Genomic DNA, 24,148 nt, shown 5'->3' on the forward strand with positions numbered 1-24,148 from the left:
TGAATAGTGAAACCAAATCATAGGATATGATTACAAGAACGTGATAGCCAGCATGCGTCCTCACCAACTTCTCGGAAGCGTTTGTACTCATTGATCCTGCAGTTGAGGGCTACGGAAGTGTGGGCAGTCTGCTCCAGGAGAGAGTAGGCCGGGTGCCCAGGGTCTGTATGTTTCATGATGGTCTGGAGGAGAAGAGGGTAGCGAGCAATCCTTTGGACTGGCATCACCAGGAAGAAGCTCAGAGAGGTAGCATTCACCTCTGGCCTGTACACAACATAGTCTAAATGAGTCTTTCTAGATTTGTAATGTGAGAAAGCTGTATTTCGACATCCGTAAAACAATAAAAATGGGGTGTGATATTAAGGGCAATTTCAGTATTGTATTTCAATTGGACAATAGAGACAATGTATGGTACGAACAGGAATGCAGAAAGTGAGACAAAAGGTACGTACATTCACCTCTGGCCTGTATCACCACATATACTTTGACAATACTGAAGGATGAACATTGTATTTCAAATGTGACAATAGGGTCAAAGTTAGCCTGGTCCCAGATCGGTTTGTGCTGTACCCTATTGGGTGTTTGGCATGAAAACGACCATAGATTTGGGGCCAGGATAGGAACAGAAACGCAGTAGGGTAGCAAGCACGGTTGGAACAGGAATGCAGAGAGAACGAGAGATAAACGTACGCTGAGGACTTGATGACTTTCACCATCTCAGTCCACAGGGGTTCTTCCTGTTTGTAGCTGTTCTCTAACGCTGTGACGTTGTTGTAGTTGGACAGGTACTCCTTGTAAGCTGACTCTATGTCTGTTGATAGACTGAGGAAGGCGTCACCTGAAGGGAATATGAATCAAGCATTTATGATGTGACGGAAATGTACATTTATGACTCCCATGCGGGTCCTTTATCCGTCCCCATGGAGCGTTGCTAAAGTGATTTGTCACATGCTCCAAATACAACAGGCGTAGACTTTCCTGTGAAATGCTTACTTACGAGCCCTTTCCCAATAATACAGAGATTTAACAAGTGATATCAACAAGGGATCATAGCTTTCACCTGGATTCACCTGATCAGTCTGTGATAGAAATGTTTTCTACACTCAAGTGTATATTTGTCTCTCTAGCCATTCTTGCAGGTTAGATCTCTGCAGAAAAGATGAATGTTTGAACGCCTAGCCGTCCAGCTGCTGAGCGAGGTCAACCAAATAATGGAAAAAAGGAACTCTGACACACCGGCACTCTTGTTTACTCTACATTGAAATATAGCAGGGCAAACAAGGTCGCAACAGAGTGGGAGTTTGTTTTTCCCATTATTTAGCTGACCTCTCCAAGCAGCTTGACTGCAAGGTGTACTGTATGAAGTGTTTGGTTTGCAACACCATGGTGGGAAATGTGCTAATAGGCTTTTAATACATGCAGGCATGTAGTACACATAAAGAGAAGCAGCTGGTATCAATAGTCCTGTGAAACAGAGGTGGTTGACGTGAGCCTATTCTTGAATAGTCCCATAGAATTAGTAGGTGGGGTGGTGCAGGTGTGAATATATTACTAAGTACCTGTGAGTAAGAATCACTAGGTGTGATAGTGTATGTTTGAGGTGTGAAGGTAGCCCGCCATGGTAACAGTCCTGCAGTACTGCTCCTGTATGGCTCAGCATGGCGCTTGCAATGCCAAGAATGTGGGTTCAAATCCCACGGCCACCCATTAGTAAATGATTTTGATAAAATAATCTGCTAAATGGCATATATTATTATTATTGTATTGTTGCTACTTACACAGGGTCTCCAGGAAGAGAGGATCATGGGGTGTGACCTGCTTCTGGTCCAGGAGGCTGAGGAGGCGTCCCGACACATCAATCACCTCCTCTATGTACATGAACATGCTGTCCAGGTTAGGCAGCTGAGGCTGTGGTGGGGAGGAAGGTACACCATTTATCAAACCGACTTTACTTCTCCACAAAGGGCATCATTCACCCACCACTACACTACCCCTTCCTCCTATCCATCTTTCTATCCCTTCTCTATCTACCTCTCCATTCTCCTCCCTGTCTCTCACTCTCCGCATCCTCCTCCCTCTTTCTGTCCGTCCACCAACATTAGCCCTCCTCATCATTACCACTGGCTGATGCATAGACAGGCTTGCCTTCCACCCCATAAAATGTGATTTCATCCTGTTTTTACGAGACTCCCATTTTAAGCACAGCCTTCTATTCAAATACATTCGATGATATGGTCATTTAAATACCTTCAGAGACAGGAAAGGAAATAAAGCATGGTGCTTCAAGATAACCATTCCTTAGAGATATGTCTATTGACTTTAGACCCGCTAGGGTCCATAGTTTTCACCAGTCAAGTCACATGGTCAGGAAACTCCTAGCCCGGTGCAGCGGTGCAGTAGAAGTACCTGGAGTTTCTGCAGGTTGCTCCTGATGGTGCAGGTGCAGACCTGGAGGAGTCTCAGGTAGTTCCTCTCGGTGTAGACCAGCTCCTCTGTGGCCAGGAGCTGCCTCTGAGCCTCTCTCTCAGCCCTCTCCTTGGCTGCAGCCTCCTCAGCCTTCTCTGATGCATCCTCTGCTGGCGCCTCCACAAACACTGACATCTTTGATAACAGCGAGAGACATATAGGGTCCTCCTCTGTGTCCACTGCCTCACACTCATCCGCTGTTCCTTCGCTCTCCTCCGACCTCTTCTCTTTGGCCTCAGCTCTGGGACTTAGAGAAGGAGTATGGTTTCGGGGAGCTGGGGGAGCCAGGGTTGGGGTAGCTGGCTCAGCCCTCACTGGGCTTTCCATGCTGAGTCTGTCTGTCTGTCAGAGAAATAGGGGGTTAGCTCCATGTGGGGCCTGAGGTCTTTATCCCACCCAGTAGTAGCAGCCAGTGGCAGGGCTATTATAGTGGGTCTGAATGGCTTATACTCTGCATTGTTTCCTGTCCTTTGAGCTGGAACACCATGTGTTCGCACAACATGGGCCTGCTTTTACAAAGCTGTTGCTGCTAAAGCAATTTCCATTTTGAGCAGATTTCAATCAATCAATGTAATAAGGTTTACAGTGCCTTGAGAAAGTATTCAAACCCCTTGGCTTATTCCACATTGTTGTGTTAAAGCCTGAATTCAAAATGTATTAAATTGATTCTTTATCACCCATCTACACACAATACCACATAATGAGAAAGTGAAAACATGCTTTTAGAAGTGTTTGAAAATGTATTAAAAAAGAAATACAGAAATATCAAATTTAGGTACTCAACCCAGAGTCAATAGTTTGTAGAATCACCTTTAGCAGCGATTACTGCTGTGAGTCTTTCTGGGTAGATCTCTAAGAGCTTTCCACACCTGGATTTGTGCAACATTTGCCCATTATTCTTTTCAAAATGATCAAGCTCTGTCAAATTGGTTGTTGATCATGGCTAGACAACCCTTTCCAAGTCGTGCCATAGATTTTCAAGTAGATCTAAGTCAAAACTGTAACTCGATCACTCAGTAATATTCACTGTCTTATTGGTAAGCAACTCCAGCGTAGATTTGGCCTTGTGTTTTAGGTTATTGTCCTACTGAAAAGGTGAATTCATCTCCCAATGTCTGGTGGAAAGCAGACTGAACCAGGTTTTCCTCTAGGAATGTGCTTAGCTCCATTCCATACATTTTTTTATCCCAAAGATCTCCCCAGTCCTTAATAAAGGGAAATGTCACAATTTTTTCCAACTTCATCATCTCCAGCACCACCCAACATAAACATGTGAAAATTGCACGTTTCAAAGTTTTGTAGTAAAAAAAAGAGAGGAAGACAAGTGTTTCCAATGACATCGTGTGATTTTAATCAATTTTGAGTAGGCATTGCCTATTAATTGGTGGATGTCATTGTAAACAGCTTTCTTACTCTCTTTTTTTACTACAAAAACAGAGACGCGCCATTTTCACATAATATGTTGATGTTGGGGTGGTGATGGAGATTACATTTCCTTTAATGATTACAAGCATACCCATAACATGATGCAGCCACCACTATGCTTGAAAAATATGGAGAGCAGTACTCAGTAATGTATTGTATTGGATTTGTCCCAAACATAACACTTTGTATTTAGAACAAAAAGTGAATTGCTTAGCCATATTTTTAGCAGTATTACTTTAGTGCCTTGTTGCAAACAGGATGCATGTTCTGGATTATTTTTTATTCTGTACGCCTTCCTTTTCACTCAGTCAATTAGGTTAGTATTGTGGAGTAACTACAATGTTGTTGATCCATTCTCAGTTCTCTAATCACAGCCATTAAACTCTGTAACCGTTTTAGTCACCATTGGGCTCATGGTGAAATCCCAGAGTGTTTACCTTCCTCTCCGGCAACTGAGTTAGGAAGGACGCCTGTATCTTTAAAGTGACTGGGTGTATTAATACACCATCCAAAGTGTAATTAATAACTTCACCATGCTCAAAGGGATATTCAATGTCTGCTTTTTTTACACATCTTCTGTACCAATAGGTGCCCTTCTTTGCGAGGCATTGGAAAAACCTACCTGGTTGGTGGTTGAATCTGTTTGAAATTCACTGCTCGACTGATGTACCTTACAGATAATTGTATGTGTGGGGTACAGAGATGAGGTAGTCATCCAAAAATCATGTTAAACACTATTATTGCCCACAGAGTGAGTCCATGCAACTTAAGCACATTATTATTATTATTATTATTAAGGCTTGCCATAAATGATGGTGTATTGTGTGTAAACCAGTGACAAAAAAATCTCAATTTAATCTATATAAATTCAGGCTGTAACATAACAAAATGTGGATGAAGTCAAGGGGTGTGAATACTTTCTGAAGGCACTATAGCTGTTTAAAATGCAAGCACTGTCTTTGACTCACTCATGTTATGGGAATACTGACTAGAAATGTGTGGAGGGACAGTCAGTGGTTGTGATTCAGCAGCAAAATTACGTAAAAAATGTTGACTTAGCTGTGATTCACCACTGAACAAAAGTTATCAAAACAAAGTGATCTACCTAATGAGTCATACTGTTAATTAATAATGTGGATAGAAATACAGACATTACATACATAGACACACCACCATAACAAAACAGGTCTCTGGATTACTAGTTTAATAATCCAACATCAACAACAACAACCTCACCTCAAGCTGAAAATATCAGGTTCTCAGTGACAGTGCCAGCAGAAAACAACCATTAAAGCATATTACCTTGAGAAGAGGCCTGGGATCAGACGCAGCAGGGCTCGCGGGCCAAAGGATCGTGCTGCGGTTGTTGCAGTCGAGTGCCTGGCAAACACACCAACATAGAGAGACTGGTGTAACTTTCTCCACTGACTCACTCACTAACAAAGCTGTGCCTCATGTGGCATGGGTGTGTGTGTGTGGAGGCTTGTGGGGGAATGGGGGATGGGAGGGTCAGCGGCATGGGATGTTTGTTGGGGTAAAGTGGGAGGCAGAGAGGGAAGAGGTTGTAGGCTTTTAGCAGTGTGGAAAGGCCTGAGCGCACACAGCACATATCCTCTCTGTGCTGAATAAGCTGATTGACTGCAGCAGCCGGTGAAAAGGAAGTAACGCCTGCTCAGGAAGAAGCTCATTGGCTGGCACCCATTCAAGAAGAAAGGCTGGCCCGCCAGTAGAGACAGCACCATGCCGATTGATGTTTTCTCACAGGAAACAAAAGCTCAAAGGGAATTCAATGCCAATTGCCACCCAAGTAATTGTAAAGATTTTCCACCTGTAAGAATTTAGAAATATGTGGATGTCTGAGTACAAGACAAAATCATATGGAGTTTACAGTAAATGTTTATCTTAAGGGTGATGAAATTTGTCAGTTATTTACAGAGAAACAATTCAACTAACAAACATTTCAGGCCCAACAAGGAACTCACAAGCATTGAAAGAAAATGGATCTGAGTTGATAACATTGGAACTCGGCCAAGGAATGCTGCATTAATTAATAGTTCAGTCATAATTGTGATGACTTGTAGTTGTTAAACAAGTACAGGTGATGATAACTCATTGCTAATTTTACAACAGGAAACAGCAATAACCTTACCCATGTGTTAAAATTTAAATATTCCATTAACCAGGGAGGAAACTTGGATTCCAGGGATAGCAGGATACTGAATGGCTGATGGGTCGGTCCTAATGACCAGAGGATAAAAATATGTTTCACACTAAATATCCTCCACTCATCACATCATAATTATCTTCCTTTTTACTTTGTTTAGGTCATGGCCCATTTCAATGTATAGTATAGCAGATTGTAGAATAATTACAGTAGGCCTACTACTTCTACAGCAGTAGATTGTAGTACTAGTATACAGTTGAAGTCGGAAGTTTACATACACCTTAGCCAAAAACATTTAAACTCAGTTTGACACAATTCCTGACATTTAATCCTAGTAAACATTCCCTGTCTAGGTCAGTTAGGATCACCACTTTATTTTAAGAATGTGAAGTGTCAGAATAACAGTAGAGAGAATTATTTATTTCAGCTTTAATTTCTTTAATCACATTCCCAGTGGGTCAGAAGTTTACATACACTCAATTAGTATTTGGTGGCATTGCCTATAAATTATTTAACTTCGGTCAAACGTTTTGGGTAGCCTTCCACAAGCTTCCCACAATAAGTTGGGTGAATTTTGGCCCATTCCTCCTGACAGAGCTGGTGTAACTGAGTCAGGTTTGTAGGCCTCCTTGCTCGCACACGCTTTTTCAGGTCTGTCCACAAATTGTCTATAGGGTTGAGGTCAGGGCTTTGTGATGGCCGCTCCAATACCTTGACTTTGTTGTCCTTAAGCCATTTTGCCACAACTTTGGAAGTATGCTTGGGGTCATTGTCCATTTGGAAGACCCATTTGCGACCAAACTTTAACTTCCTGACTGATGTCTTGAGATGTTGCTTCAATATATCCAAATCATTTTCCTGCCTCATGATGCCATCTATTTTGTGAAGTGCACCTGTCCTTCCTGCAGCAAAGCACCCCCACAACATGATGCTGCCACTCCCGTGCTTCACGGTTGGGATGGTGTTCTTCGGCTTGCAAGCCTCTCCCTTTTTCCTCCAAACATAACAATGGTCATTATGGCCAAACAGTTCTATTTTTGTTTCATCAGACCAGAGGACATTTCTCCAAAAAGTACGATCTTCGTCCCCATGTGCAGTTGCAAACCATAGTCTGGCTTTCTTTAATGGCAGTTTTGGAGCAATGGCTTCTTCCTTGCCGAGCGGCCTATCAGGTTATGTCGATATAGGACTCGTTTTACTGTGGATATAGATACTTTTGTACCTGATTCCTCCAGCATCTTCACAAGGTCCTTTGCTGTTGTTCTGGGATTGATTTGCACTTTTCACACCAAAGTACGTTCATCTCTAGGAGACAGAAAGCATCTCCTTCCTGAGCCGTATGACGGCTGCGTGTCTCATGGTGTTTATACTTGCGTACTATTGTTTGTACAGATGAACGTGGTACCTTCAGGCACTTGGAAATTTCTCCCAAGGATGAACCAGACTTGTGGAGGTCTTGGCTGATTTCTTTTGATTTTCCCATGAAGTCGAGCAAAGAGGCACTGAGTTTGAAGGTAGGCCTTGAAATACATCCACAGGTGCACCTACAATTGACTCAAATGATGTCAATTAGCCTATCAAAAGCTTCTAAAACAATGACATAATTTTCTGGATTTTTCCAAGCTGTTTAAAAGGCACAGTCAACTTAGTGTGTCAACTTCTGACCCACTGGAATTGTGATACAATTAATTATAAATGAAATAATCTGGCTGTAAACAATTGTTGGAAAAATTGCTTGTGTCATGCACAAAGTAGATGTCCTAACCGACTTGCCAAACTATAGTTTGTTAACAAGAAATTTGTGGAGTGGTTGAAAAACGAGTTTTAATGATTCCAACCTAATTGTATGTAAACTTCCGACTTCAACTGTAAGTAGTAGATTGAATACTTCCAGAAGGCACTGTATCTTGGTAGCCAGAGTCCTTGACTTTTTCCACATGGTTACAGCCTTATTGTAAAATTGATTAAATAATCCCCCCCCTCCCCCCATTAATCTACATACAATACCCCATAATGACAGCAAAAACAGGATTTTAGAAATGTTTGCGAATGTATTTTAAAGAAATTACGGAAATATCACATTTACATAAGTATTCAGACCCTTTACTCAGTACTTTGTAGAAGCACCTTTGGCAGCAATTACAGCCTTGAGTCTTCTTGGGTATGATGCTACGAGCTTGGCACACCTGTATTTGGGGAGTTTCTCCCATTCTTCTATGCAGATCCTCCCAAGCTCTGTCAGGTTGGATGGGGAGCGTCGCTGCACAGCTATTTTCAGGTCTCTCCAGAGATTTTCGATCGGGTTGAAGTCTAGGCTCTGGCTGGGCCACTCAAGGACATTCAGAGACTTGTCTCGAAGCTACTCCTGTGTTGTCTTGGCTGTGTGCTTAGGGTTGTTGTCCTGTTGCAAAGTGAACCTTAACTCCAGTCTCAGGTCCGGAGCAGGTTTTCATCAAGGATCTCTCTGTACTTTGCTCCGTTCATCTTTCCCTCGATCCTGACTAGTCTCACAGTCCCTGCCACTGGAAAACATCCCCGCAACATGATGCTGCCACCACCATGCTTCAGCGTAGAGATGGTGCCTGGTTTCCTCCAGAAGTGATGCTTGGCATTCAAGCAAAATAGTTCAATCTTGGTTTCATCAGACCAGAGAATCTTGTTTCTCATGGTCTGAGAGTCTTTAGGTGCCTTTTGTGAAACTCCAAGCGGGCTGGCATGTGCCTTTTAGAATGATGGACGTGAATGTGTTCTTAGGGACCTTCAATGCTGCAGACATTTTTTGGTACCCTTCCCCAGATCTGTGCCTCGACACAATCCTGTCTCAGAGCTCTACAGACAATTCCTTTGACCTCACGGCTTGGTTTTTGCTCTGACATGCACTGTCAACTGTTGGACGTTATATAGACAGGTGTGTGCCTTTCCAAATCATGTCTAATCAATTGAATTTACAACAGGTGGACTCCAATCAAGTTGTAGAAACATCAAGGATAATCAATGGACACAGAATGCACCTGAGCTCAATTTCGAGTCTCATAGCCAATGGTCTGAATACTTATGTACATAAAGTATTTTTTTTATTATGTTTTATAAATTTGCAACTTTTTTTTAAAACTGTTTTGCTTTGTCATTATGGGGTATTGTGTGTAGAATGCTGAAGATGTAATTTATTTAATCAATTTTAGAATAAGGCTGTAATGTAACAAAATGTGGAAAAAGTCAAGGGGTCTGAATACTTTCCAAAGGCACTGTACATCTAATAAATTCACATTTTATTTTCCAAAAGTGTACATAGATTAAACGTGTAGTTTGAAGGTTCTTTCAATGGTGGATGGATGACTCACATTTATGTTACATTATAACACAGTGCAAAGCGACAGTAATTAAGTATCTAATTAGGCTACAGCCGCCTAACATGAATTATTGAAAAAAGAAAGTGAAACAGACCTTTGAAGCAACAGTTTCTACTTGAGCACTAGTCAGATTGTTACACCGGATAATGCGTTTTAACCAAAGATTTTTGTTATCCATTACTGGAAGTTATAGGTTAGGTACTGTTTGATGTAGCACAGAACATTTTTGACCAGCCCTGGTGATACTATCTTCGTTCTCAAATCGGTCAAACATGCATCATCTAAAATGGTCTGTCTTGTTTCTGGCGGGGTGTCCGCGTCCCAAGGCAACAAATGGAGACGTGAAGAAATGTTTCTCGGAATTGGCCAGGCCTCCAAGTTGGTCAATCAGCTTGCCTCTGAGATAACCATGTCCATAAATCCATTTGACACAGGTGTTGTTGAGTGTATCATCCTTATAAGGGCATCTACTAAATTACTAAAATATAAATAAAATCTATTGCGGACCCACTTGACTGTTACACAAAGAGGATTTGGATTTCGACTCACACAGCCACAGATTCATTCTCTGTACAGAGTCAAACAATCAATCACATTTATTTTATAAAGCCCTTTTTACATCAGCAGTTGTCACAAAGTGCTTTATAGATGCCCAGCCTAAACCCCAAAGAGCAAGCAAATCAGATGAGGCTGAGTTCACAGCACCAGATAAAGAAAGAGCATTTAATAAGATACACGCTTGGCCGAATCGAGAACTAAGATAACTTAATGATGATAGGGTTGGTTGAAAATTCTGTGCTACACCAAACAGTACCTAACCTGTAACTCCCAATAATGGATACCAAAAATCTTAAGTTAAATCACATTATGTGGTGTAACAATCTGTAGCTACTCTACCCCATTCATAGAAGCTAACTACTTTAGTGCCTATTAACGATAGTATCTGTTACCCGATTCAGGAAACTAGGCGTATGTCGCAAGTCACGACTTCACAGAAGAGCCGTTTCAACGTAAAAAATATTTTATCAAAATGCGTTTTTTTTTAAAAGAAATACCTTCTCGAACATGTGAACTTATGTGCCTTAATAACAAACTTGTATGCCATCTGTACATACAAATACAATTGTTTAATTACGAGCCATGTTGTTTAAGCCACAGAAAAAGCCAGCAACCTTCCCACTAGCCACGATTGGCTGAGATAATGAGTGGGCTGGACATGACGAGAGAAGAGTTTGGATTGGTCTGCCATATAGAAGGCTTCTGTCTATTTGAGCTCGTCAGTCTGTGTTGGTAATCCTGTCGAACACTGATAAAAAAAATAATAAAAAAAAATGTATTGTGTAGTGGAGCTGCATAAGTGTTGCTCTCCACTTTCTGGAGGATCAAGTTATGAAATTGGTGGAATTAGAGTATAATAGCTAAAGAGAGGTGTTTTCTCCATGTCTCCGGATTATATCTTCAAACTAAGGGCAACCGTGGTTTGGCATTCCTGACAGGGAGATGCATCCATCATGCATGATGATGTATATAGGCCAGATAGCTAGCTACATTTTCAGATATTACACGTTTCTAATTTTGACAGAAAGTGGTTTCATTTCAAGCTAAAATGTACTGTTAGCTAGCTAGCTGACGTTAGCTGGCTGGCTCCCTAGCTCACGTTATTTGTTTCCCCAGAGTCGTTTGCTTTTCTAGTTGGAGCCTAATGTTAGCTAGCTAACATTGAACCTGGTTGGTTAGCTCCCAGCACTGTGGCATTGTTGGCACTGTTCATTGTTGTTTAACTAGCAAATATTAGCTGGCTGTCTCCTTACCTAACGTTACGTGTGTACGCCATCTGTTGAATATGGCCGGTGTCAGTTAACGTCTGCAAAAAAAGCATAATCAAATTGTTTCCAGCTGGGCTGGTTAGGCTGTTTTCATGTTATCCAGATGTAAACAAATCGTCGTCCAGAGCGCCATGTGTGCACTCCGAGGGCGAAACGAGATGGGTGGGGCTTAAGCTTAAGAGGGTGTGAACGATGCTGAATGGGTGTAGACAATGAAGAGCTCTTCACTAGATACCAAAACATTCAAAGGCCATTTTCTCAAAAGTGAGTTTACAAGTTGATCAACTTCCAAAGCAGAATTACTTTCCCATTGTTCCTCAAATGCAGTGTATGATATACCATTTTGTAGCTCTGAGTCTCTACTTTTAGCCAATGTAAAAATCACAATTTCAAATTTTGCTACATAAGACCGAATCCAGGTGGTGAGTTACAGAGTTGCAAAGAAAAAGCCACATCTCAGACAGGCCAATAAAAAGAAAAGATTAAGATGGGCAAAATAACACAGACACTGGACAGAGGAACTCTGTCTAGAAGCCCAGCATCCCGGAGTCGCCTCTTCACTGTTGACATTGAGACTGATGTTTTGCTGGTACTATTTAATGAAGCTGCCAGTTGAGGACTTGTGAGGCGTCTGTTTCTCAAACTAGACACTAATGTACTTGTCCTCTTGCTCAGTTGTGCACCTTGGCATCCCACTCTTCTATTCTGGTTAGAGCCCGTTTGCACTGTTCTGTGAAGGAAGTAGTACACAGCGTTATACGAGATCTTCAGTTTCTTGTCAACTTCTCACATGGAATAGCCTTCATTTCTCAGAACAAGAATAGACTGACGAGTTTCAGAAGAAAGTTATTTGTTTCTGGCCATTTTGAGCCTATACTCTAAGCCTCAAATGCTGATGCTCCAGATACTCAACTAGTCTAAAGGCCAGTTTTATTGCCTATTTAAATCAGAACAACAGTTTTCAGCTGTGCTAACATAATTGAAAAAGGGTTTTCTAATCATCAATTGGCCTTTTAAAATAATAAACTTGGATTAGCTAACACAACATGCCAGTGGTTGCTGATAATGGGTAGATATTCCATTTTTAAAAAGTCTGCCGTTTCCAACTACAGTAGTAATTTACAACATTAACAATGACTACACTGTATTTCTGATGAATTTGCTGTTGGACAAAAAAAAAATTTTTTAAATAAAGCCTTTTCTTTAAAAAACAAGGACATTTCTAAGTGACCCCAAACTTTTCAACGGTAGTGTATATTTTTTTTAAGGTAAATTACTACACACCTTTATAGGGTTAGTGTTCCCACACGGCCATATCTCCATGTTACAGTGCTGGTTTAGACAGATGGAACACATAGGCCGCCACCTTTACCTAAACATCATACTGTTACCATGGTTACTCCATGGATTTTCAGTCTGACTAAAAAAGACGCAGTAGTCTCTGCAAGCCAGAATGTTGAATACAATTATTTTTACACTTACTTTGCCGGATCTACATGCTGTTGGTTCTTTTGGCAGCAAAAGGTAGAGAGAGTATCCACAGGAAAGTGTTTTCTACCCAACTTTTTGCGGCCCCGGTAGGTTCTGTCGTTTGTATTTTCTCTTAACGCATTGCATGTCATGCACAATATGTAAACCATAGTCGAATGTAACCAAACTTGGTCTACTGAAGCACGTTTCCTCGCAATTACCTGAAAGTGTTTGCTGTTTGGTCTGCGGTTCAGCTCTGCCATATTGTGCCAGTGTTTGTCACATGCGAATTTCATCAATATTGAAAATAAAATCTGGAATTACAAACTGATCATTGGCAATTTTAGCATGTAAATCTTGGTGGAGCACAAAAAAAAAAAGTGGGATGCATGCCAGCAAAGCCACTACACAACAACACATTAATTGCACTATAACGGTGACAAACTGTGCCCACAAACTGTTAGGGCCTAAATAAAGCTGTCCCAGTGTAACCGATGTGAAATGGCTAGTTAGTTAGCGGTGGTGCGCGCTAATAGCGTTTCAATCGGTGACGTCACTCGCTCTGAGACTTGAAGTAGGGTTTCCCCTTGCATTGCAAGGGCCGTGGCTTTTGTGGCGCGATGGGTAACGATGCTTCGGTGGGTGTCAGTTGTTGATGTGTGCAAGGGTCCCTGGTTCGAGCCCGGGTTGGGGCGAACACCAACAGCAGAGACCCAACATCTTACCACTGCTACACCTGGCTTTCAGCAGAGCCTTGTCTGGCAGCAAAACTGTTTATACAGCATAATTTACTGCCTTAAAAAAACATAGCAGATATGACTGACTTGCTTAAACAAATGTGGTTTTCACTGACTATGGAGATGTACAAACTATGGAATAAGGGGATGACAAGCGGATAAGAGGCAATCTTTAATTTTGATTAGGACATTAATGAGCGAGCGACGATGGACGTAGTCAATATAACTATTTGTTCAGCAATTTTGAAATGTACAGTGACAGAATTCAGAACATGGGCCGTTCTTACAGTGTACTCCCTGTACAACAAGTCAGAACCGTAGGACAAATAAAGGGGGCATATAGACAGAAAATGAAAGCTCTTACAATATTCGATTATCACATTTCTCTAAAACAGGTTATAGGCTACATGTGCACCACCAAGTTATAACAGCAGGAAAAAATTAAGAGGTGAAAATAGACCAAATTACTAGGGTGCGGCACATTGAACGCCGTTTGGGTCTTTGCGTGTCAAAAAAGATACACGTTAAAAAAAGTTTTAATTTGACACGTCAAATAACAATTCTATTATAGAATGTTTTGTGTGCTAAATTTGCACGTGAAAGCCAAACGCCACCACTACTATCAAAGCTGTACAAAAAAAGTTAGCAAACAAGCACACACCGGCCACGAACGATGTGTTTACAATACATCGTTGGTGAAAATAGACCAAATTATTAGGGTGAGGCACATGGGCTACTAACAGCTTACTACACAACATATACCGTAAATTCCGGACTATAAGCCTCAACTTTTTTACCACGCTTTGAACCTCGCGGCTTAAACAATGACGCTGCTAATATATGGATTTTTCCCGCTTTCAATGTTTTTTTCTCAAAAAAAAAACATTCTGTGACGTGCTCAGTTTTTTGGCGGCATGAAGCTTTCATTAGACCAATGAAATTGCCGAACGGGTTAAGGTCAAACAACTTTTTTGTTTACTGTTTAGATTAAATCGAGCGCTCTCAAACTTTCCATCATTCTGATTACGGTAGTCATTTTGTCACCCTCATCATGGCAAAGACACGGAGAAATGCATATGATGCAGCTTTCAAGTTGAAGGCGATTGATCTGGCTGTTGGAAAAGGAAATAGAAAAACACAGCCACTCCATTGAATCGTTAGTGGTTGCTTTGCAATGCTTGCAGTTAGCCACTGATTCCTTCCAGACATAATTATTGTTGAAATTTTTCCAACTTGTGGAATCTTTATGTCCAATGGCCGATGAGCACTGATACATTTTATCTATAATTTCTCTTCATATGACAAGGATTAAAAGGATTTTCCAGTAGATTGTCAACTTGATTCATGATGATGACTGCTAGCTAAGACTTTGAAAGTGAGATGACAAAAATGTGGTGCTCAAATCAGGTGGGGTTCTGCCCTGAATGACAGGTCGCCACTGAAACTGATATACAGACAAGCCTGGAGGCTGCTGAGGGCAGGACGGCTCATAATAATGGCTGGATTGGAGTGTAATGGCTGGAATCATTCCATTGACGCCATTTCAGCCATTATTATGAGCCAACCTTCCCTCAGCAGCCTCCACTGAGACCAGTGTACTGAAGGTCAGGTTGATAACACTTCCCTGTGGATATTTTGTTTCAGATTACCTCAGAAATAGGGACAAAAATCGGCAGGTAAATTAAGTTGAAATTAAGTTTGTTCAACATTCTGACTTGTAATGGGACTGTTCGGGAATGCTGAGCCTTACATGCTGACCAAACCGCTCGTGTATGTGCGATCAGGACACGCAGGTTGAAATATGAAAACAAACTCTGAACCAATTATATTCATTTGGGGACAGGTCAAAAAGCATGAAACATTTATTGCAATTTAGCTAGCTAGCTTGCTGTTGCTAACTAATTTGTCCTGGGATATAAACATTGGGTTGATATTTTACCTGAAATGCACAAGGTCCTCTACTCTGACAATTAATCCACAGATAAAACAGTAAACCAAATTCGTTTCTAATCATCTCCCCTTCCTTCAGGCTTCTTTTTCCTTCTTTGGACTTCATATGGTGGTTGGCAACCAACTTTACGGTGCATTACCCGACTGGAGTGTGGATGTCAGTTCATCTTTCAATCACCCACATGGGTATATGCTCCTAAAAACCAATGAGGAGATTTGAGAGGCAGGACTTGCAGCGCGTTGCGCGTCACAAATAGGACCAAGTTCTATTTTAGCGCCTGGCCACGTAGACGCTCGCGAGCGTGTAAATACTTCACTCTGATAAGAGGCAACCCCACCTGTGCCAATTAGCCATCTAGCATGCTCCGAACACCTGTGTGTAAGCTAACTGTGGAGAAAATGTAGTTAGTCAACTGGAGACAGTGTATGGAACTGTGCAAAACTGCAACATTAAGTGTATATTTATTATTTTAAAGATTATTTCTTGCTGACATGAAAGATATGGGGCATATGTTTAGAAAACAATGAGACGTTTCCAAACGTTAAAACAGTGTTGGAATAGTAGTTTGTGGGAGACTAATGGCTAAAAACCCTACAGTACATAAGGGTTTTCGATAAGTAGCTATTCGAGCACAAGATGTAGGACTCCAACTGTTCACAGCACAACTCCAACTACAAGGTCAGTGCTCAAAGAGAAATCAAAGGGTGTGTTCTTAAATTCAATCTACAGTGTCAGAGTGCGCTCAAAGCGTTGTCCTCTTTCTTTTTCCCAACGCAGTTAACCCAAAACCACACCCCGTTATTCAGAGGGCCGGTCTACTACGCACCCATTGGCTAGCCAGCGTTGTCTCACCCACAGGTGATCAGCACAGAGTGACCTTCCAAGGTAAGGATGGAAAATGTAATATAACAATTAGCTACCTACCGTAATGCAGGCCTATTATTATCACGTTTGGTAACATTTGCCCATGTATTTATTTTCAGAGTTTCAATGAGTTGTCAAAATGTCTCAGAACTCTGCTGAATTTCCTCCATTGAACGTTGCTTATTATTTATAATTTCTCAAATATTTATTAGCTATTCAGTCGAATACGCTATGCTACAGCCATTGAATCGGTCTTTGAGCGTGAAGGGACGTTAATGGCTAGCTCGGTCCACGACATTGTTATATTTTTCAATCTTGAAATACAAGGGCAAATGTTATTAATCAGTGACTGAAATTTCGCGTTACGTGATATCCACTTCCGGACTTGGAGAGCGCCCCGCGGTTTTGGCTTAACTGCGTTGGGGAAAAGAAAGACGCGTTCAGACCGCACACTGGCCACTCTGGCCAAGGAGTAGGGTTGACGCGAGCATTCTGAGCGTATCACAACTGTGGTCACGCACCCAAGATAATTGGCTAACGTTGGTTAGCTACTTCCAGACACAACTGAGAGAACACCTCACTCTGACCATTTTATTTGCCCTACTAGCAGAGCTGGTTAGCCTGTTATGTTATCTAGAGCGTTGATGACTAACTGTGCTGCTGGCAACAATTGATTAACGCTTTTTGCCGATGTTTACTGACGCTGGCGATAGTCAATGGGTGTTGAGCATTCTTAAATTCATCCGTTATTATACACTTTGGCACCCCGACGAGAGTGTTCTGAAAACGGAGTAGATAGCCAGTTAATTTACCAGCGCACCCAAAATTGTCTTTACCCTAGGGGATTAAATAATCCTCTATAATATTGTGGAACTACTGTGCTATAAAGAGATCACATCGCTTTTAGAAGCTGTAACATAGTCTACTGCGGCGACACTGTCACAAAACCCACGCTCACCTTAACACTTACTGTTCGTCTTTGAACCCTCATTCACCGGAGTGGTATACTATGAAGCAAGCTAGATCTACTCGGGCGTTTCTAAAGCCAGTTAGCTTCACATTGCAGATCAGTCTTCATCTGTACTAAGACCGTAGCTATTGCTCGTCTGCCTGCTGCTAACTCTAGCAGGTTTATAACTGCGCATATGTTGCACGTGGCTTGTCGAATGCGAACTCTTCAATTAATACAACGCTAAACCATGCAGCCTGGTCTCATAGACTAAACGTAGCATAGTAAACTGAATCCGTGAACTTATAATAGTGTATTATACAACGGGTGGGTTGTATATAAAACCGCAAGTTGCCACCTGCTAAATCTATGACATTAAAATGCCTATTTACTCTGTTCCATCTGACTGCGGCAATCCACTGTCTCATCAGCCCAGCCAAGCAATTTATAAACTTAATCTCCACTATAAAAAGCACCGCTAGACAATATCTCACATTTCTTTTAGACTAACATTTAGTTTTCAACAGCGGAAGATTTGTATAAACCTTGCTGTCTGTCTCTCTGACATTTGCAGCATTGTTTTAATATTCACATTTGATATGCAGCTGTCCCATAGTAATGAACATGTCGGGATGAGATAGACAGGCAGGCAGCGTTTTTCATCCAGTCGAAATCATGAATCAACTGGCATTATTTTTATGGCTAGCGTTAGCCACCTAGTGAACGTTAGCATTACCCACCTAGCTAATGTTAGCGTTAGCCACCTAGCTAATGTTAGCCACAATATATTGGAATTCGTAACATATATGTTTTGCAAATTCAAAACATATTGTACAAATTGCAATTACTAACATATTACATAAATTGCAATTCTTAACATGTCATGAATTGTAATACGTAACATAGCGTATGAAATGGATGATGGATATTGTTGTGACATGAATACCATTAAGGCAATGACGATTATTTTATAAAATCAATTAACTACGTTTAAATGTTTACGTGATTAAATTAACCACGTAATAATTAACTTATTATCAATCTTGGGGCACCACGGGAAAAGTTTGTTTAATGAGTTCCCGTTTCTCGAATTAACTCAAGAATATCAGAATATACCGTTATCATATTAGTCATCCATTAATTATTATTACCTCATATCAGTCTCATTATGAACGTCATTGACTTCAAATCTGCATGAACCCTAGTCTGCATGATGATTCAGCGATACACAAATTGGCTTATTTATTTATTTACTAACTAACTAAATAATCACACAGAATTACATAAATACACACACAGGATAGATTATACGTTGATTACTAACATAATACAATGAAAGGTCCCTAGTGGACTAACCCGATATGACGGCATGTTCCACAATGAAAGGGGTGGGGAAAGAAAGAGCGGAAGAAGGAGAGACAAAGGAATTCAACTATCGTACGTACAGATGAATAATATGTTCATTGTAAATATGGATATTTAACACCCTAACAACCACTCATTCGGATTTAGAAATGCAATGTATATATTTACGCTTACCATTTTCTGGTCTGGTAGAGTCTAACCATTTTACATGTGTAGCCACAGCTCCACACTTTCTGGTCTAGTAGTTTTAAACCATTTGTGACGTCCGGCTTACCGTCCGTATACTGGTCTAATGTACATTTTGTTAGGAGTCCTTTTATAAGCACTCTGGAAAAAGGGGTGTTCCAAACTTTTGGCATTATGTCTGTGCAAACGTGGGCGTGGTTACTTTACATGAAAACAATTATCTAATTTAGAAGGGTAAAATCGAATTTCATCTTCTCACAAATAGTTTCATATTTAATCATATAAGTTTTACAACATTTAGATGTTACTCTGACATATACATTGTGATAGCTCTTAAAACCTCTCTTGGGTAGGGGGCAGTATTTTGACGTCCGGATGAAGAAGGTGCCCAGAGTAAACTGCCTGCTACTCAGTCCCAGAAGCTAAGATATGCATATTATTAGTAGATTTGGATAGCAAACACTCTGAAGTTTCTAACACTGTTTGAATGATGTCTGTGAGTATAACAGAACTCATATGGCAGGCAAAAACCTGAGAAAAAATCCAACCAGGAGGTGTGGAAATCTGAGGTTTGTAGTTTTTCAAGTGATTCCCTATCCAATATACAGTGTCTGTGGGGTCATTTTGCACTTCCTAAGGCTTCCACTAGATGTCAACAGTCTTTAGAACGTTGTTTCATGCTTCTACTGTGAATGGGAAGAGAATAAGAGGTCTTGGAATCAGATGACTGAGAAAATGACATGAGCTCAGTGGCGCACGCTCCCATGAGAGTTAGCTGTGTTCCTTTTCTTTTTTGAAGACAAAGGAATCGTCCGGTTGGAATATTATGGAAGATTTATGATAAAAACATCCTAAAGATTGATTCTATACATCGTTTGACATGTTTCTACGAACTGTAATATAACTTTTTGGACTTTTCGTCTGAATTTACTGCGCGAGCACAGTGGATTTGGATTACTCAACTGAACGCGCGAACAAAATGGAGGTATTTGGATATAAAGGATGAACTTTATCGAAACAAATGAACATTTATTGTGGAACTGGGATTCCTGGGAGTGCATTCCGACGAAGATCATCAAAGTAAGTTGATATAAGTTAATATTTATAATGCTATTTCTGAGTTTTGTTGACTCCACAAAATGGCGGGTTTGGTTTTGTGACTGAGCGCTGTACTCAGATTATTGCAAAGTGTGCTTTCGCTGTAAAGTGTGTAATGTTCAGAACTGTTTTGCCTCCCAAAACTTCCGGTGAATGAGCACATCAAAATCTGACACAGCGGTTGCATTAAGGAGAAGTGTATCTATAATTCTTTGAATAACAGTTGAATATTTTATCAACGTTTATGATGAGTATTTCTGTAAATTGATGTGCTCATTCACCGGAAGTTTTGGGAGGCAAAACATTTCTGAACATTACACGCCAATGTAAAATGGGGTTTTTGGATATAAATATGAACTTTATCGAGCAAAACATTCATGTATTGTGTAACATGAAGTCCTATGAGTGCCATCTGATGAAGATCATCAAAGGTTAGTGATTCATTTTAGCTGTATTTCTGGTTTTTGTGACGCCTCTCCTTGCTTGGAAAATGGTGGGTGGTTTTTTCTTGTCTAGGTGCTGTCCTAACATAATCTAATGCAATGAATTCGCTTGTATGTGTGAGAAATTTGAATTTTTAGATTTTTGTTGTTTTGAATTTGGCACTCTGCTATTTGCCGTTCCCCTCACAGCTCCGTAGGCAAGCACCATGGTGTTGTAGCAGATGCGAGCTTCAACTGGAAGCCAGTGGAGTGTGCGGAGGAGCGGGGTGACGTGAAAGAACTTGGGAAGGTTGAACACCAGATGGGCTGCGGCATTCTGGATGAGTTGTAGGGGTTTAATGGGACAGGCAGGGAGCACCGCCAACAGGGAGTTGCAGTAATCCAGACGGGAGATGACAAGTGCCTGGATTAGGACCTGCGCCGCTTCCTGTGTAAGGCAGGGTCGTACTCTGCGAATGTTGTATAGCATGAACCTACAGGATCGGGTCACCGCCTTGATGTTAGTGGAGAACGACAGGGTGTTTTCCAGGGTCACACCGAGGCTCTTAGCACTCTGGGAGGAGGACACAATGGAGTTGTCCACCGTGATGGCGAGATCATGGAAAGGGCAGTCCTTCCCCGGGAGGAAGAGCAGCTCCGTCTTGCCAAGGTTCAGCTTGAGGTGGTGATCCGTCATCCACACTGATATGTCTGCCAGACATGCAGAGATGCAATTCGCCACCTGGTTATCAGAAGGAGGAAAAGAGAAGATGAATTGTGTGTCGTCTGCGTAGCAATGATAGGAGAGACCATGTGAGGATATGACAGAGCCAAGTGACTTGGTGTATAGCGAGAATAGGAGAGGGCCTAGAACTGAGCCCTGGGGGACACCAGGGGTGAGAGCACGTGGTGCGGAGACGGATTCTCGCCACGCCACCTGGTAGGAGTGACCTGTCAGGTAGGACGCAATCCAAGAGTGAGCCGCGCCGGAGATACCCAACTCGGAGAGGGCGGAGAGGAGGATCTGATGGTTCACAGTATCAAAGGCAGCAGATAGGTCTAGAAGGATGAGAGCAGAGGAGAGAGAGTTAGCTTTAGCAGTGCGGAGAGCCTAATCTTATTGACTAAAAATGATACAGCTAGCTGGTAGGGTTAGCTAGCTAGCAGTGGGCGCGTTGTTGACTATGTTAGAAAGTGTAGCTGGCTAGCTAACCTCGATAGTTACTCTGCACTACGCCTTTATCTTGATACAAAGACAACTATGTAGCTAGCTAACATTACACTAGTCAAATCATTCCGTTGTAATGTATATAGTTTCTTCAGTACTGCTAATTGGTAAAGTTGGCTGGCTAGCTGTGGTGTTATGGTGTTGACGCTGTTTCGAAAACGGCTATTCATTGACTACACTCAGCGTTCAACACCATAGTACCCTCAAAGCTCATCACTAAGCTAAGTATCCTGGGACTAAACACCTCACTCTGCAACTGGATCCTGGACTTCCTGACAGGCCGCCCCCAGGTGGTGAGGGTAGGTAGCAACATATCTGCCACGCTGATCCTCAACACTGGAGCTCCACAGGGGTGCGTTCTCAGTCCCCTCCTGTACTCCCTGTTCACCCACGACTGCATGGCCAGGCACGACTCCAACACCATCATTAAGTTTGCAGATGACACAACAGTGGTAGGCCTGATCACCGACAACGACGAGACAGCCTATAGGGAGGAGGTCAGAGACCTGGCCGGGTGGTGCCAGAATAACAACCTATCCCTCAACGTAACCAAGACTAAGGAGATGATTGTGGACAACAGGAAAAGGAGGACAGAGCACGCCCCCATTCTCATCGACGGGGCTGTATTGGAGTAGGTTGAGAGCTTCAAGTTCCTTGGTGTCCACATCAACAACAAACTAGAAGGTCCAAACACACCAAGACAGTTGTGAAGAGGGCACGACAAAGCCTATTCCCCCTCAGGAAACTAAAAAGATTTGGCATGGGTCCTGAGATCCTCAAAAGGTTCTACAGCTGCAACATCGAGAGCATCCTGACTGGTTGCATCACTGCCTGGTACGGCAATTGCTCGGCCTCTGACCACAAGACACTACAGAGGGTAGTGTGTATGGCCCAGTACATCACTGGGGCTAAGCTGCCTGCCATCCAGAACCTCAAAACTAGGCGGTGTCAGAGGAAGGCCTTAAAAATTGTCAAAGACCCCAGCCACCCCAGTCATAGACTGTTCTCTCTACTACCGTATGGCAAGCGGTACCGGAGTGCCAAGTCTAGGACAAAAAGGCTTCTCAACAGTTTTTACCCCCAAGCCATAAGACTCCTGAACAGGTAATCAAATGGCTACCCGGACAATTTGCATTGTGTGCCCTCCCAAACCCCCCCCCCATCCCTCTTTTAACACTGCTGCTACTCACTGTTTATCATATATGCATAGTCACTTTAACTATACATTCATGTACATACTACCTAAATTGGGCCGACCAACCAATGCTCCCGCACATTGGCTAACAGGGCTATCTGCATTGTGTCCCGCCACCCACCACCCGCCAACCCGTCTTTTACGCTACGTCTACTTTCTGTTCATCATATATGTATAGTCACTTTAACCATATCTACATGTACATACTACATCAATCAGCCTGTCTAACCGGTGTCTGTATGTAGCCTCGCTACTGTATATAGCCTCTTTTTACTGTTGTTTTATTTCTTTACTTACCTATTGTTCACTTAACAGCTTTTTTACACTATTGGTTAGAGCCTGTAAGTAAGCATTTCACTGTAAGGTCTACACCTGTTGTATTCGGCGCACGTGACAAATCAACTTTGATTTGATTTGACTAAATGTGTAATGTGTTAGGTATTTTAACATTACTCTTTTTTTAACACACAAATACATTTGATTAATTAATAAAATATTTACTAAATTGTCTTCCTCAAATTAAGTGGACAATAATGCAATATGTGAGAGGGAGAAAATCTAATTACATTGATCCTCAACTCGCTCAGAAACTTTATTCATGTTAACGTATACTGAACAAAAATTTAAACGCAGCATGCAACAATTTCCAAGATTTTACTGAGTTACAGTTAATATAACGAAATCAGTCAATTGAAATATATTCATTAGGCCTTTAATCTATAGATTTCACATGACTGGGAATACAGATATGCATCTGTTGGTCACAGATAACTTAAAAAAAGAAGTAGGGGCGTGGATCAGAAAACCACTCAGTATCTGGTGTGACCACCACTTGCCCCATGCAGTGAGACACATCTCCTTCACATAGAGTTGATCAGGCTGTTGATTGTGGCCTGTGGAATGTTTTCACACTCCTCTTCAATGGCTGTGCGAAGTTACTGGATATTGGCTGGAACTGAAACACGCTGTCCTACATGTTGATCCAAAACATCCCACAAATCAAATCAAATTGTATTTGTCACATACACATGGTTAGCAGATGTTAATGTGAGTGTAGCGAAATGCTTGTGCTTCTAGTTCCGACCATGCAGTAATATCTAACAAGTAATCTAACAATTTCACAACAACTACCTTATACACACAAGTGTAAAGGAATGAATAAGAATATGTACATAAAAATATATATGGATGAGCGATGGCCAAACGGCATAGGCAAGATGCAGTAGATGGTATAGAGTACAGTATATACATATGAGATGAGTAGTGTAGGGTATATAAACATTATATAAAGTGGCATAGTTTAAAGTGACTAGTGATACATTTATTACATCCCATTTTTAATTATTAAAGTGGCTAAAGATTGAGTTGGCAGCAGCCACTCAATGTTAGTGATGGCTGTTTAACATTCTGATGGCCTTGAGATAGAAGCTGTTTTTCAGTCTCTCAGTCCCA

The 24,148-nt window shown here is 41.6% G+C and overlaps 1 protein-coding gene across 2 annotated transcripts in view; it reads right to left on the reverse strand.

Moving 5' to 3' along the window:
- LOC106604931 (rho guanine nucleotide exchange factor 37) overlaps positions 1 to 17,434 on the reverse strand; it is a 34,526-nt gene extending 17,092 nt beyond the window's left edge. Inside the window, exons 1-6 of one of the 2 annotated variants that reach the window (XM_014200074.2) lie at positions 17,212 to 17,434; positions 5,194 to 5,271; positions 2,407 to 2,808; positions 1,779 to 1,908; positions 691 to 838; positions 65 to 264 (exon numbers count right to left, since the gene is read on the reverse strand). In XM_014200074.2, the coding sequence (XP_014055549.1) occupies positions 65 to 264; positions 691 to 838; positions 1,779 to 1,908; positions 2,407 to 2,808; positions 5,194 to 5,271; positions 17,212 to 17,244 (991 nt within the window). In that variant the 5' untranslated portion in view covers positions 17,245 to 17,434. The remainder of the gene's footprint in view (positions 1 to 64; positions 265 to 690; positions 839 to 1,778; positions 1,909 to 2,406; positions 2,809 to 5,193; positions 5,272 to 17,211) is intronic. The other variant, XM_014200075.2, reaches the window with a different exon arrangement.
- Positions 17,435 to 24,148: the final 6,714 nt, after the last annotated feature.

This window comes from Salmo salar, chromosome ssa05, assembly GCF_905237065.1.
Source record: "Salmo salar chromosome ssa05, Ssal_v3.1, whole genome shotgun sequence".
Taxonomy (NCBI): Eukaryota; Metazoa; Chordata; class Actinopteri; order Salmoniformes; family Salmonidae; genus Salmo; species Salmo salar.